Genomic DNA, 14997 nt, shown 5'->3' with positions numbered 1-14997 from the left:
TTGGATTTCCTCCTCGCTCGCTCTCTCACACTGATCCATTTTAATGTTTCTCTCCTCTTTGTTACAGTTCGTCTGATGTCATGTAAAATATATTTAGCCGTAAAATCAGCCCTCCAGCAGCTCCACAGTTTCCTGATATATTGTTCAGTGAGCTGCACTTTTCAGATAGTCATCAGACATTTGGCCCGTGTTTCTGCCTAGCAACCAAAATCTGTTTCAGGAAGTAAAAACAAAACTTCTGGGAGATTGTTCCAGAAGTTTTCCTGCTACAGTTGATTTTAGTGCTCCGGTTCTCAGAGAGGTCTGCCTGTTATCTTTTAATGGCTGCACAGAGGTCTTTAAATGTCCTCAACACACACACACGAGCAGGGAAATATTCAATGTACATGATTGGAGATGAAGAAATGTTAAACAGCTGCCGAGTCAAACCTTTAAAAGTTTCATGTTTTTTCCTTTTGGTTTATTTTTGCAAATATAAAATGAACACAGGCGCCAGTTTACTGGGACCGTGTACAAATATGCATCCATATATTGCCCCTTTTTGCCAATTGGCATGAACACAAACACACACTTAACACACACACACTTGACCTCTATGCTAAATTTCAGCCTTCCAGGGCAAAAACTGTGGCGGTCTAATGGTAGGGCGCAGAAATAGAGCTGTTGGTCACAGCTGAAAAATGTGGGAAAATGTAGTTTAGTTGGATTTGAATAAATCCAGAGCTCCAACTGTTAATTATTTTTATGCCCACACACTTTAGATAGTTGTACGTCCGTCCCATTCTCATTATATCTCAAAAATGCTTCAGAGAAACTTTTTTTCAAAGTTGTCAAAAATGCTCACTTCAGCATGAGGATGAACTGATTAGATTTCGGTGGTCAAAGGTTTCGTGAGCGTAATATCTCAAGAAGGCCTTGAGGGAATTTCCTCAAATTTATTAATGTGCTGATTCTAACAAAACTGAACAGAAAGGTCTAAAGGCCCTGACACACCAAGCCGACGGTTGGCCGTCAACCAAAGTCGGGCCCTCGGTGAGCGTCTGTCGGCCTAGTTTCTGTGCCGCACCGTCGGCACTTCGGCGTCGGCGATTGAGCATGTTGAATCGGCGGTGGAGCTTGTCGGTGAGAGAGATCACTCTGATTGGCTGTTCAGGTTTTATTTCCTCGCCCCTGTAGCGAGTGAATCTGCCTGTAGTGAAACTGGGGCTAACCGGTGCTTCCTCCTCAGGCTCCACTTCACTCAGCTGCCCCACAGACCCGCTGCTTCTTCACACTTTAACCTGAATAACAAACCGGAGCTAGCTGGGAGCGGCTAGCGGAGCGTTAGCCGCAGCATGACGGGAGGGAAGCACAGCCAGTTAGCCTCCGCTAGTCTCTGAGCTAGCTCCGGCTCTCCGTTTGGATCCAACCGGAGCACCGAGCCCTGGTTTGTAATTCAGGTTAAAGTGGGAAGAAGCAGCGGGTTTATCGGGCAGCTGAGTGAAGTGGAGCCTGCGGAGGAAACACCGGGACCGTCTGGATGTAATAGTCCGTGGAGGTGCTGCGGTGCTCGGCTGCACAGATAGGAAGCACCTCGGCTGACAGGATGTACCACTCTCTCACTCCGCTCTCTCTCACGCAGGCGCAGAACGTACGTGCTACTTGGCCGTCGGATGTAGTCTGTGTAGTGTGTTCAAATGCAACTGACACAGGGCGACATGAGGCGACGTAGACGACGCAACAGTTGGCTTTCGTCGCCGCTAGTTCTTTGATGTCGGTTTGGTGTGTCCGCACCTTAAGAGAAACTTGAGTGGCAGGGAAGCGTACAACCACAGGGCGGTAGCTGTAGTTTTTTACTGTAGAATGTCTGCTGTCATGACGTCTGCCTCCAGAGAAGTCTGCATTGTTACTGGATGTGCATTGTGACGGTCATATATGGGATCAATCTGGTTGAATTTTAACTGAGAGTCCTGCCAAATACTGTGTGTGTGTACTGAAAACAATGCCCCTGCTTTGGTTTGAAGGCTGAACAATAAGTTTGATGTTTTGCAGAACATTTCTTTATATTTTCATTCTTGTTACGTTAAAAAGTGCTTTGTGATCTTAAATGTTTTTCTGTGTTCACTGTGCTCCACTTTTTTTGTATTTGAGTGCTGTATGACTTCCATTTTTATGCCTCACAGCACAACATCCAGTACTTAAAACACTGCATAGAAGTATGTGTGCTGAAATCTTGTCTACCAGTTTGGACTTATTGATGTTTCCAACACTTTGCCAAGACGAAGCTGTGTGGAGCGTTAGTCGTCCCGCAGCGTTCTTACTGTGTTTGAAATTGGAAATTTCTTGCCAAAAGGTTGCAAACATCCAAAAGTCATGGAAGTCATTTAGCGTACTGTAATTCCCATACATACAGAATATATAAACAAAATAAATGACTCAAGGACTGAGCCAAGCTCATGTTGCAGCTTTTTCCCTCTGACCTTGTTTCAGAAATGAGACCGTGTGGTGTCTCACAGAGAATCACTCAACATGAGTCTGAAAATAAAACAAGACAAATCTCCGACTCTGTGGGCAGATATCTAGAAATGCAAAATGACTCTGGGCCAAACTGGTTTATAGATTTTCATTTGCTGCTGAATATCTCCTGGACAGTAACATGATGATGTGCAGAGGTGTCTGCTGCAGCTGCTCTCTGTCTGCTTCATTACTCACTTTAATTTCCTTTTTCATGGCTGCTCATTGAAGACTTGTGCTCAGAGGTGACGACTCTCACCGAGCACATAAACCACCGTGAAAACTTCATAACAGGCCGTCAAAAAGACAAACTCCAGAACTGTATTTATGTGCATTTATTCCACAAGAGCAGTGATGCAGAAATACTGAACAACTGCTGGGCTGAAGAGAAGTGAAAACTGAGGATAAATACAACTTTCAACTGGCAAGTGATTTGTTTCCATGTAGCCTGGCTCCTTCTTCTGACCCACACAGCAACACTTTGTTTTCTCTGCTGTGGGACAAACAGCTCGGCTCTACTCAGGCTTCAAACAGGGACAGTTTAGTTTCTGTTACAGACCCAAACAAGGCCAGTTTGGTTTAAACAAGAGGGACAAACAAGACTACTTAGGTTCCAACTACAGGGCCTATCAGGGCTATATTGGTTTGTAATTTAGTGCAAACAGGGTTAAACGCTGAACAGGTCTAGTTTGAATTTTAAGTCAGGACACAAAGCCAAAAAGGGCTACTTCAGGTCCAGACAGGCTAAGCAGAGCTATATTGGTTTGTAATTATTACCAAAAACCAGTGGTTTGGTTTTCATCTCAGGACTAAATGGAGATAAAACGCCAAACTGGTGTAGTTTGGTTTCTAAGTCAGGGATAAACAATGTAAAACTAAGCAGTTCTACTTTGTTTGTTACAAAAAATGGGTACTTTGGTTTTTACCTCAGACCGGCGAGCAGTGGCATCAGGAGGAAACGTGGCGGGACAACTATAAAAATAAAGGCAGCGGATGTGCTAATCAGGGCAGACGGAAGGGGTGGTGGATGGATTCAACAGCCAACGACTATCACCCGGGCAACCATGTTTGCTTCCCATAAGACTGTAAAGCCAAACACTGCTCTATTTTGCTCAACTCAACCACATGCTTTCATTGTCTAAATCCAACAACGTGCCTTTGTTGTTGAAGGAAAAAAACATCAATATGCGGTGTTGTGCCTACGTAGTGCATTTATTTTGAAAGAGACACATTTCCAGGACATTTAACAACAAACGCACACATGTCATATGTGGATGTGAAAAGTCCATGACCAAACGTCAGTATATGACGAGGTTGGAGTGAGAACGTGTTGATGAGATGTCTAATCCCCGTGTTCTGGGTCTGCCCCGGGGCCTCCCACTAGTGAGACGTGCCCAGAACACCTCTAACAGGAGGCGCCAAGGAGGATCCTCATCAGATGCCTGAACCACCTCAACGGACCCCTTTCACAAAGGAGCAGCAGCTCTACTCCGAGCTCCTCCCTCTATCTCTAAAGGTGCGGACACACCAACCCGACATCAAAGAACTAGCGGCGACGAAAGCCAACTGTTGCGTCGTCTACGTCGCCTCATGTCGCCCTGTGTCAGTTGCATTTGAACACACCACACGGACTACATCCGACGGCCAAGTAGCACGTACGTTCTGCGCCTGCGTGAGAGAGAGCGGAGTGAGAGAGTGGTACATCCTGTCAGCCGAGGGGTTTCCTATCTGTGCAGCCGAGCACCGCAGCACCTCCACGGACTATTACATCCAGACGGTCCCGGTGTTTCCTCCTCAGGCTCCACTTCACTCAGCTGCCCGATAAACCCGCTGCTTCTTCCCACTTTAACCTGAATAACAAACCAGGGCTCGGTGCTCCGGTTGGATCCAAACGGAGAGCCGGGGCTAGCTCAGAGACTAGCGGAGGCTAACTGGCTGTGCTTCCCTCCGGTCATGCTGCGGCTAACGCTCCGCTAGCCGCTCCCAGCTAGCTCCGGTTTGTTATTCAGGTTAAAGTGGGAAGAAGCAGCGGGTCTGTGGGCAGCTGAGTGAAGTGGAGCCTGAGGATGAAGCACCGGTTAGCCCTGGTTTCACTACAGGCAGATTCACTCACTACAGCGGCGAGGAAATAAAACCTGAACAGCCAATCAGAGTGATCTCTCTCACCGACAAGCTCTGCCGCCGATTCAACATGCTCAATCGGCTGAAAAGCCGCCGACGCCGGACGCACCACAAAAACTAGGGCAACAGACGCTCGTCGACGGCCCGACTTTGGTCGACAGGCCGACTGTCGGCTTGGTGTGTCAGGGCCTTAAGGCTGAGTCCAGACACACCACAGCGGAAACTCATTTCATCTGCTTGCATTTGTGATCTCATTCTTTCAGTCGCTACCCAGAGTGTATGATCGTAGGTGAGGGCTGGGACGGAGATGGACCGATGAATCGAAAGCTTTGCCTTCTGGCTCAGCTCCTTCATCTCCTGTAATAACAGTGTAACGTTAATGCCTCTGTATGCTTCAGACAAAGAGCATTTTGGATCATCGAACAGGATTTTTAATCTTCTCTCTGACAGCAGAACCCTTGGGGGGCTTTGTTGGATCATCTCTGTAACTTTCCAAGTCTGGCGCTCATCATCAGTTGTCTGTATGATCTAGTTTGTTCAGATGATTTAGTTTCCACAGCAGGAGAACAACTGTTTATCCCTGATTCTCCCTGTATGTTGATCTAATAGAGACCATGTTCTGCTCCGTGTTTCATGTCCTCATTAACCAGTAAATGAGCAGATGTTACAGATGTTACTGTGATACACATAAAGACCAGAACATTATGAACATGTGAACATGCAAAACTCTCTCTGCAGTGGGCTCAGAGGTCAGAGGGCGGGGCTTGAATCCCGACTGTGATCCGGGTTAGAGTTCAGACAGAAACATCCAGCAGGTCAAAGGTTCTCGCTTCGCTTTGGATGCTGAACGTCAGCTTGTTGAAAGTTTTCTGAGGTTACTGATGCAAACACACAGTCACGCACAAAAGTGATTTGGATGTTTTCTAGTATGTAAATATCTTTTTGTGAGTGTGTATAATGTGTGTGTGCGGTGCATGAGTGTGTGTGTGACAAGTCCTGGCTGAAACAGAGAGATGGATGGATACAAGTGAATTAAGATGGAGCGATAAAGAAATGATTTGTGGAAATTGGTTTTATCTGTGTGCGTGTGTGTGTGTGTGTGCTGCAGCAGAATTTGGGACTTGGCAGGATGGAGGGATGACGATGGGGATGAATTGTGGGAACGGAGGGAGAGTTTTCAGGATGAACGTCTGCCAGCTGTAACAGTCTGCAGGTTCTGGAGTCAGTTTGGTGTCACACTAACCCTTCAGACTGTTCTCACTCTGACTGAACTGCACAACAACTGCAATGGCATTGTTACTTGTTACAGTGTTAAATGTTTTCCAGTGCTCCCAGCAAAGCAATCTGGCTGTGAACCAGCGTTTTATGAAGCTCTGTGGGAGAATTATGACCTGTTTATGCTGTTTTCTATCTGTAGTTGTCAGTGTGGTCCAAACAGGGATCCTGCAGGTCCTGCAAGACCCAACTTGAGAAGATGCAGGCACAGGATGTATTTACTGTAATTATGGACGCACCAGTCCAACTTTTGTTGCCCTTAACTCCGGATATCTGTTGATACAGATGGCAGATTTAAACTGTGTATGCCTCACTGTGTGGAACTCATTGAGATCATTTATTTATTCATTATCTGTAACCACTTGTCTTGTTCAGGGTCACTGGGCGGCTCAAACCCAGCTGACATTCGTTGAGAAATACAAACCAGGTCTCACTCAGAAGTTGTCAAAAACCTGTGCTTACTCAGTGACTTCCAGCGTCATACACCAACGAAAAAGCCGTCCTTTCACATCGGTGTGATGCACAGTTGGTCGCTGTTATTGTTTAACAGCAGCACCAGGGGGAAATGTGGTGGACAACAATGACAGTTAAAGGGAAATTTCGGTTTATTTCAACCTGTCTCCTATTGTCCTAAATTTGTTTCAAGTGACTAGTGACATAAAAATAATAGTTAGCATGTTAGCCGTTAGCCTAGATACAGCTGGGGCGCATAGTAGCGTCAGACCTGTTAAAACGTAAGTGAACGGGCAACCTTCAAGTGCAAAGTTAGTCCACTAAACAAGCTTTTTTTCCACAAAGACCGCCTCATATCGTTAGGATAAATGTCAGAGAACATATAGAAAACGACATCTCGCGAGCTCTAGATAAAGCCCAGCTGGATACTACTCCAGGTGGAGGTGTCTCGGCCTCGGTCACATCCAGACCTTGAAAATAAGGCTGCAACCGGTCCCATTCCTTGCAACAGAGGCATTCCTCTTCTGTGGGCACTGGGGCACAGCATTCACAGGTACACCACCAATCTCCAGAGCTACGCAGCCTTGCAGCAGCCATTCCTCCTCTCTCGTCCTCTACCTGTTGCACCTCTCTCTCTCTCCTCCTCCGTTCTTCAATTTCACGAAGCTCTTCGTCAGTGTATTCTGGCTCAAATAAATAAGGGCGGCCATCAAACTCTGCAAAATCAAATTCCTCCTCCACAAAGCAAAAAGTCAGCCATTATTCTATAAATCTTTCATAAAATAAATGAATGAACTTTTCAGGCTACTGCTGAACTGCTTGTTCTCGCGAGATTTCAGGCACGGTATGAGATCGCTGCTTGTTCTCGCAATGTTTCGGCCGCGCTTTGGAAAGCAGAGCTAAATGGTAAACAAACATGGCAGCACACCGGTAAGGTAAGACAACACGTTTACATGTCGTTTTCTATATGTTCTCTGACATTTATCCTAACGATATGAGGCGGTCTTTGTGGAAAAAAAGCTTGTTTAGTGGACTAACTTTGCACTTGAAGGTTGCTCGTTCACTTACGTTTTAACAGGTCTGATGCTACTATGCACCCGGGCTGTATCTAGGCTAACGGCTAACATTGCTAACTATTATTTTTATGTCACTAGTCACTTGAAACAAATTTAGGACGATAGGAGACGGGTTGAAATAAACCGAAATTTCCCTTTAAGGTGGTGGAAGTCAGAGTAAGGCGGGCAGGAGGCATGGTCAAAGGGTCCAACAACTACTGACTTTCACCCAGGAGGCCGGTGTTCACTTCCTGTAAGATTGTTAAGTCAAACTTTGTTCTTTTTTCCTAAACCCAACCACATACGTTTGTTGTTGAAATAACCCAGGGTACCTTGCACGTCATGTTGGTCAAGATTCTCCAGTCATCTAGGTCATGGTAATATCAATTGCTTTATCGTAGGCAACTGGACTTGCTTGAGTTTCTTGAAGACTTTTCACCTTTTACCCAGGGGCTTCTTTAGTTCTGGACAGAAGAAGAAGAACAACAACAAAGAACAACTCAAGCAAGTCCAGTTGCCTACGATAGAGCCTACGACTTGCACGTCATATCTCAATGTGGAAAGTCCATGACCAAATGTTGATATGTGACGAGGTTGAAGTGAGCATGCTTTGGCAATACCCTTAAAGGGATAGTGCACCCAAAAATGAAAATTCAGCCATTATCTACTCACCCATATGCCGATGGAGGTTTAGGTGAAGTTTTAGAGTGCTACAATGAGGCTAAAAACAGAGTTCAAATGAGGTCTTTCCAAACAACTTTTTATGTCGGGGCTTCGGGACACTTGGATCACTACGGACGAGCAGTATGGAGATATTTTGTGGTTTCAATTATGTGTTTTTGGACGTTTGAATCTGGGGCGCCGTCAGCCTCCATTAGGTGGAGTTGTGTTGCTACCTCCTCTCCCCTTGGATCTCTGCAAGTGATGTGAGGACTCTAAAACTTCACCTGAGCCTCCCTCGGCACATGGGTGAGTAGATAATGGCTGAACTTTCATTTTTGGGTGCACTATCCCTTTAAAATACTTGCGTTTTGTGCCACTATAGGGGCAGAAAAGGCAGGGATGTGTCAGTAAACAACAACCGCTTTCCATGGCTCTGTCACTGCAGGAAAACCAACGAAGTTGTGCAACAAAATACCTGCATTTGGTGACTAAAAAGCTGTTAGATACACAGCAATGACTCAATAAAACACAACGGGTTTTGTTGTTTGTTGGTCTCAAACAGTGGTCTGGGGCTCGGCAGGTGTCTCGCCTGTCACATCATCAAAGTCAGCTCACATACTACGTCACTTTAGAAACGTTGATATGAAACATATGAAACATGCAAATGTGACATGAAATGGTGTCAGACTCATATGCTCAGCTGTCACATGCTCAGGTGTCTACAGACTTCTGGCCATGTACTGTGGCTTCCAGCACTGACAGGTCAAAGACTTGAATTTGTCTGTCTGTCTCCTCAGTGATCTCCTGGAGGATTTAGAGAGGAGTCCTCATGCTGCCGCCATCGCAGAGTGCTTCGTGGAACGGGTGAGTACAGTACAGCCGTGTGTGTGTGTGCGTGTGTGTGTGAGGCTGTTAGTTGGCAGGAAACATGACACAGTGAACCCCACACACCCAGTAAACCACCAGTAGATCTGGACCCTCCATTCACTGCAGCACACATAGAATCACACACACTACTGCTGCTGATCAAACCAACACCCCATGAATACATGTTGTCTGTGTGTGTGTGTGTGTGTGTGTGTGTTGGACAGTAGTGATATTGTTCTCTCATGTTACAGCGCAGAGACACACAGTGTGAAAATGTTCCCTGAGCAGCTGACTGCAGGCCTCAGGACTGTGACCTCAAGTCAAAACTGTGTCAAAGAAAGATTGAAATCTAACATGAAGACTGACGTTAAACACACTGAGGATTAGCCATATTGATTATGAATACTGATAATGACGCCATGACACTTCCGGGGACGACTTCACCCACAAAACCACCATTTGTATGTCAGTCACTCCACCTTACATTTAATTGGTAAAGAAAACTTTGCTTTTGTGCATTCGAGTCCACTTGACTGAAGAATAAACTATGAAATTATGTGGTTGAAGGTCAAAGGTCAGTGTGACTTCACAAAGCATGTTTTTGGCTGTGACGATTATACTGCATGAGTTGTGTAAGAGTTTGTAAACCAACCAGGTCTCACTTCAAAGTTGTCGATTACTGCCGCTTGGTCAGTGAGTTACGGCATCAAACACTGATGAATAAAGCCGTCGCTTCACATTGGCATGATATGCAGTCAGTCGCTGTTATTCTGTGTGACAAGGGGAAATGCAGCTGGGCAATAATCTAACTTCCACCTGATAGGTTGGTGTTTGCCTCCCATATGAATGTTAAGCCAAGTCTTTTTTCCCTAAACCCAACCACGTATGTTTGTTGTTGAAGGAAAAAAAACATCAATTTGTGTTGTTGTACTGACATTGTGCTTTTATTTTGAAAGAGACTATATGCAAACTGTACATTTCCTGTGAAAACAGAAGTGTATTTTGAAAACAGACAATGCATGTAACAGGCTGAAGTTGACATGGCGTCCCAGAATGTCAACAACCAACACACCCAGGGTACCTTGGACGTCATATGTGGACGTGGAAAGTCCATGACCAAACGTGGACGAGGTCGCAGTGAGGATGATGTTGTGTTAACAGATGTTTTGATCTAATTTTACTGTTGTTAAACGCGGACGCCGTTTATTTAAATTCATGAAAAGTGTTTTTGGATTGGAAGTTTTCTCCACAAATTCAGTGTAACGGGATGAGTCCTGATAATAATTTTTTTCAGTGGCGTATTTTCTAAATTGACCTGACTGTGTGCTGGATTTTTGAGGACTTAGAGGAATCTGAAGCTTTAAAATGTTTTTGTAAGTAATGTATATGTGAGCTTCAGGAGATGTGATGTTTTTTTCAGACTGGAACTAAAGTGAACTTCCTGTCTGTGTCAGAGCAGTGGACATTAGATTAAACTGTTAGAAAGACGACCAGAGTTATTTTAAGACCTGTGTGTGTGTTCAGTGTTTAACACAGTGCTGTCTTTCTCTGTGACCTCCTGACTCACTGATGCACAGAAAGTGATGTCAGAGAGACATGTCCCCAGTCTTTCCATTAAACCTTGACGTTGTTTCAGACTCATCTGTGGTGATACTGCACATAGAAAGCAGCTACAGGCGTCACATGTAAGTCGAGGGGAGAGATTGTGATTCATGTGAAGATTAACTGGAACATATTTTGAGGAATCTTAGGAAGTGATGGAGTTAATTTAAGTCACATCTGATGTTCCTCTGTTTTGTATGTCAGATGGATGAGGACATATTTTCAGATGTGGGAAAAGATGGAGAGTTTAACTCACATCAGCTGTCTTTCTGGTATTTTAATAGTTAAGAGGAAGGAGAGAGGAGGGACATAAATGTGACTCACAGCTGACCTTTGGGGTTTTATGTTTTTGTACATGAGAAAAAGATCTGACACAGTTTGAGATCTCTGGACTGTAAAGGAGGAGGAGAAAGAAGGGCTGTAAGATATTTTAGGGACCAGAATTCATCACCAATCATAAAGCCTCCATCCAACCATCCATGGTGAGCAAGGTACTCCAGACATCCCTCTACCCAGCGACACTTTCCAGCTCCTCCTGGAGGATCCCGAGACGTTCCTAGACCAGACGAGATAAGCAATTTCTCTGGTGTGTTCTGGGTCTGCCCCGGGGCCTCCTACCAGTTGGACGTCCTGAAAACCTCTAACAGGAGGCGCCCAGGAGGATCCTGATCAGATGTTGATCCACCTCAACCGGCCCCTTTCAACACGAAGGAGCAGCGGCTCTACTCCGAGTCTGTGCTCCTCGCCCTATCTCTAAGGCTGAGCCCAGACACCTTACAGAGGAAACTCATTTCGACCGCTTTCATCTGCTGCCTCATTCTTTCAATCACTACTCAAAGCTCATGACCATAGGTGAGAGTTGGATTGTGGACATACCAGTAAACGGAGAGCTTTGTCTTCCAGCCTAAGGCCATAACACACCGGCTGGTGAACGCCAGGCATCAAAAAATACACCCCTATTATTTTCAGTGTACAACCCCCACACTGGATAGACATGCATTTGCGCTCTTGGACACGCCGCCTCATGGCACTTGATGCCACTGTCCTATTTCCAGCCATGCTGACCACTGAATTAAATGCATTTTCCCCCCACTCGCTCTCTGCTTGTACACAGCAGCCCCTGTAGCAGCTCCTTCCTCTCTGCTCCTACAGCAGCTTGACTCCTCTCCTCACCATGGATGTATAAAGAGACCTGTGTAGCTGATGCGGAGACATAAGATGAGGAGAGACTCGTTGTTGAGGTCGAGAAATATCCCGAGCCAAACGACCCACAATCCATTTACGATAAAGACAGTGGACAAAAAGATACTTAGACAGTTGGATGAATTTGTTCATGCAGACTGTTAGAGACTCTTTATCTAACTCATGAAGTGAAGGATGATGAATGAAGATGATGGTCTGTCCGTTCATCCTCTCTAACGTTTGTTCTCCCATCTTTTTTCAGAGTGAAGCCTTCGACATCTACACACTCTACTGCATGAACTACCCCAAGTAAGTGGAGTTAGATTCAGTTCATCTGAACTGAATTTGTTTTCGGGTTAAAGGTAGATTATGCAGGAAGTGTCTGTTACCATTTTTAAACAGTGTTGCCAACGAAAGTGAAAGTGAACGCCAACCCAACATTCATTATATGCGCTGTGCTCATGTCACCTCACAGCTTTATCTGATACAGACTTGGACATCCAACACGTTCTTTCATGTTCTTGTCATGTCATTAAATCTGAATATTCCTGCTCCCCAGAAGATGAACCCTTTAGATCGTAACGCCTCCACAACCTTTCCTCTAGCTCTAAGAAAATTAAAGCATCAGTGTGTTCGTTCTGCGGCCTGTACGGAGACGCCAGCAGGACTTTATCCTGCGTGAGTTTTAATGCTGAAACATCCTGCTGTGAAGCTTCAACACACACACACGTCAGTTTGAAAAATGTACATTTTTCTTTTGTCTGCTCCTGATAAACAGGCGAGTTTTGGTCCGACAGTGAGTGAAGACGTGTGAAGACGTGTGAAACGTCCGTTTTATGTTGAGAGAAACTTTGTTTTAGTGGAAACATAAAATGAAGTAAAGTAGAAGGAGAGCGAGGAGAGTGGAGGTGCTGAGAGCTCTGCTTTATGGAGCAGAAGACACACACACACACACACACACACACACACACACACATAGAGCCTCCTCAAACTGTTGGACAGATGTTTGGCTTCAGTGTGTGTGTGTGTATGTGTGTGTGTGTTACTGCATTACATTTTGATTCTGACATGAAGCTGTGGATTTTGACTCTGGATGATTTTTTGATTCTTGTTCGACACCAAATGAAAAACATTCACATCAGTTTTTAAAATGTTTCCACACATTCACATTGTTCTCAAACAGCATAAATACGGTGGCCACCAAGGCCAAATGTGCTACAACGGCCCAAAATGTTTCCATCAGGAGAAACATGCTGCAGCTTCAGATGTGATGCCAATTCAAAAACACATATGGAAATGCAGAACAAATACAACAACAGAAACATGCTGCAGAAACCCAAAAGAAATGCATTAACAGCAAATGCTGCAAATGTAGAAACGACAAAGTCAAAACCAGTGCAGCAGGTTGCACACAGCTCATGCAGTAAGTGACCCATCTTCAAACTCAACCGTCATTTTCATCTCATCTACACACCTGTAAAGTTCTGTGACTGCATATTGCACGGCTGCGACATTATCGCGTTGACTGTTAGTAAACAGTATGATGTTTTTCAGTGGGCGGGGCTTAGCTAGAGGCAAAACAGTTCTCCACACACGGAGTGAATGTGTGATTAACTTAACCGTTGGTTCATTCATGTAGAAATATAACGCTCCGGATGATGTCACAGGAAGCCAATCTTACAAAGGAGGACCACACTTGTTTGTTTTGCTATGGAAGCTAACGTTAGCTAATGTGCTAAAAAGTTAGCGTTGCAGAGAAATCCAATCTTCCTCTTAATCCCTCCCCAGTTTCTGATGAGGTGGACATGATAACCCTTAATACACATAACCTTATTCATCCCTACAACAGGAAATACTTTTTCCCTAACCTGATATGAAGTGTGCGCTGCACATGTGAGCATTTTTCATGATGGCCTCCGTCCAGTCCTTTGGTCTTATCACATTTAACCATAGTTGTCTTTGTTTTTGTTGACGGGCAGTGGCGGCTGGTTTTGAGCCATGACTCCTTCTATTCTGGCTCCCAATAACACAACAAGACAAACACATTTTAACACTCCAGTGTACCCTACAACCCTGTGGTGGTGAGTCGTAACAAACTTTTGGGTTGTTTTAAAGAGATGGGGAGCAGATTGCAGAGGATTAGCTCACAGGAAGCTGCTGCTCAACACCATACACTAAAAGCAAATGGTCCTCAGTGACTGATGGGCTGCAGCCCCCTCTTCAGAAGAGAACCAACTGCAGTGAGAAAGATTTTAAAAAGCTTTTTCATACGTCATTTCCTGCAGAGAAAGAGCTGCTGAAAACTGCAAGAGAAGCTTTTGTCAGCGAGACAAAAACATGTGTTGGTGAGCACACACTTAGGGATCAAGGAGTCCTGCTTTTCACTGACAACAGCAACATCATCATCATCAAAGCACTCTTAAAAAGTGTTAGAGTTTCCAAAATGCTGCTCTTTACCGTGCTGTTTTTTCAGTACACATGTCCACCAGTTGTCTCTCTGTCTCTGTGCATGTTTTATTCTCTAAAGAATCACTGCTGATCTCACACTGCATGTCAGTGTGACAGACAGATGTTAGACCTGACTGGATCACTGCCCAGCTCCCTCTGTCTCTCTACATCTGTCCGCATGTTAATACACTTAAATCAGTGCATGTACACACCATAAAGCCTTCATCGACATACATCCATGCCCGTGTGTGTGTTTAAATCCCTTCCACTGTGTCAGTCGACCCCTCCTTCACCTCGATCCACTCGCTGCTCTCTGCCTGTCGCCTCCTCAAAGCTCCATTAAACTCCAATAAAAATAAGTAGGTCAAATGCTTTCAGACCACCAAACCAAAAAAAAAAAAAAAAAGCTCCACAGCTCTCAGTGCTGCATCGCTGCTTCTTCAGCTGGATCCTTTCAGGCCTCACACTTCCAGATGCCGACTTTTTCTGCTGTTGCATGTTGGTCACATTTCAGGACGTATGTCACAGAGTTCCTGGGTCGCACCAGAGATGCATGGCTCTACATATGAAGCCCACAAACTGTGCAGAGATCCTCACACACAGTTCATCATTAGCTCACTAGTCACCTCATCATCCAACTCAGTCACCTCAATAAATGTTGGCATTTAAATACATTTAAACTTTACATTTCAACAATGCTGTGGTTACGGTTAGAAAAAGATCAGGATTCGAGTGAAAATACCCAAATAAGTAAAGTAAATGCAGCAGTGCCTCAGTAAAACATAACCACTATTCATGCCACCACCCCACTAGGAACCACAGTGATGTCTTGGTGAAA

General features: G+C 44.9%; 1 protein-coding gene across 1 annotated transcript in view; it reads left to right on the top strand.

Moving 5' to 3' along the window:
• The window catches only part of plekhg2 (pleckstrin homology domain containing, family G (with RhoGef domain) member 2), a 141412-nt gene that overhangs the window by 72182 nt on the left and 54233 nt on the right, over window positions 1-14997 (top strand). The window contains exons 5-6 of the mRNA XM_078167384.1: window positions 8858-8924; window positions 11974-12020. Of these exons, the coding sequence (XP_078023510.1) occupies window positions 8858-8924; window positions 11974-12020 (114 nt within the window). The remainder of the gene's footprint in view (window positions 1-8857; window positions 8925-11973; window positions 12021-14997) is intronic.

The sequence above is a fragment of the Epinephelus lanceolatus genome, chromosome 4 (genome assembly GCF_041903045.1).
Source record: "Epinephelus lanceolatus isolate andai-2023 chromosome 4, ASM4190304v1, whole genome shotgun sequence".
Classification (NCBI taxonomy): Eukaryota; Metazoa; Chordata; class Actinopteri; order Perciformes; family Serranidae; genus Epinephelus; species Epinephelus lanceolatus.
Note: the sequence above shows the minus strand (reverse complement) of the source record. Positions and strands in the feature narration are given on the sequence as shown.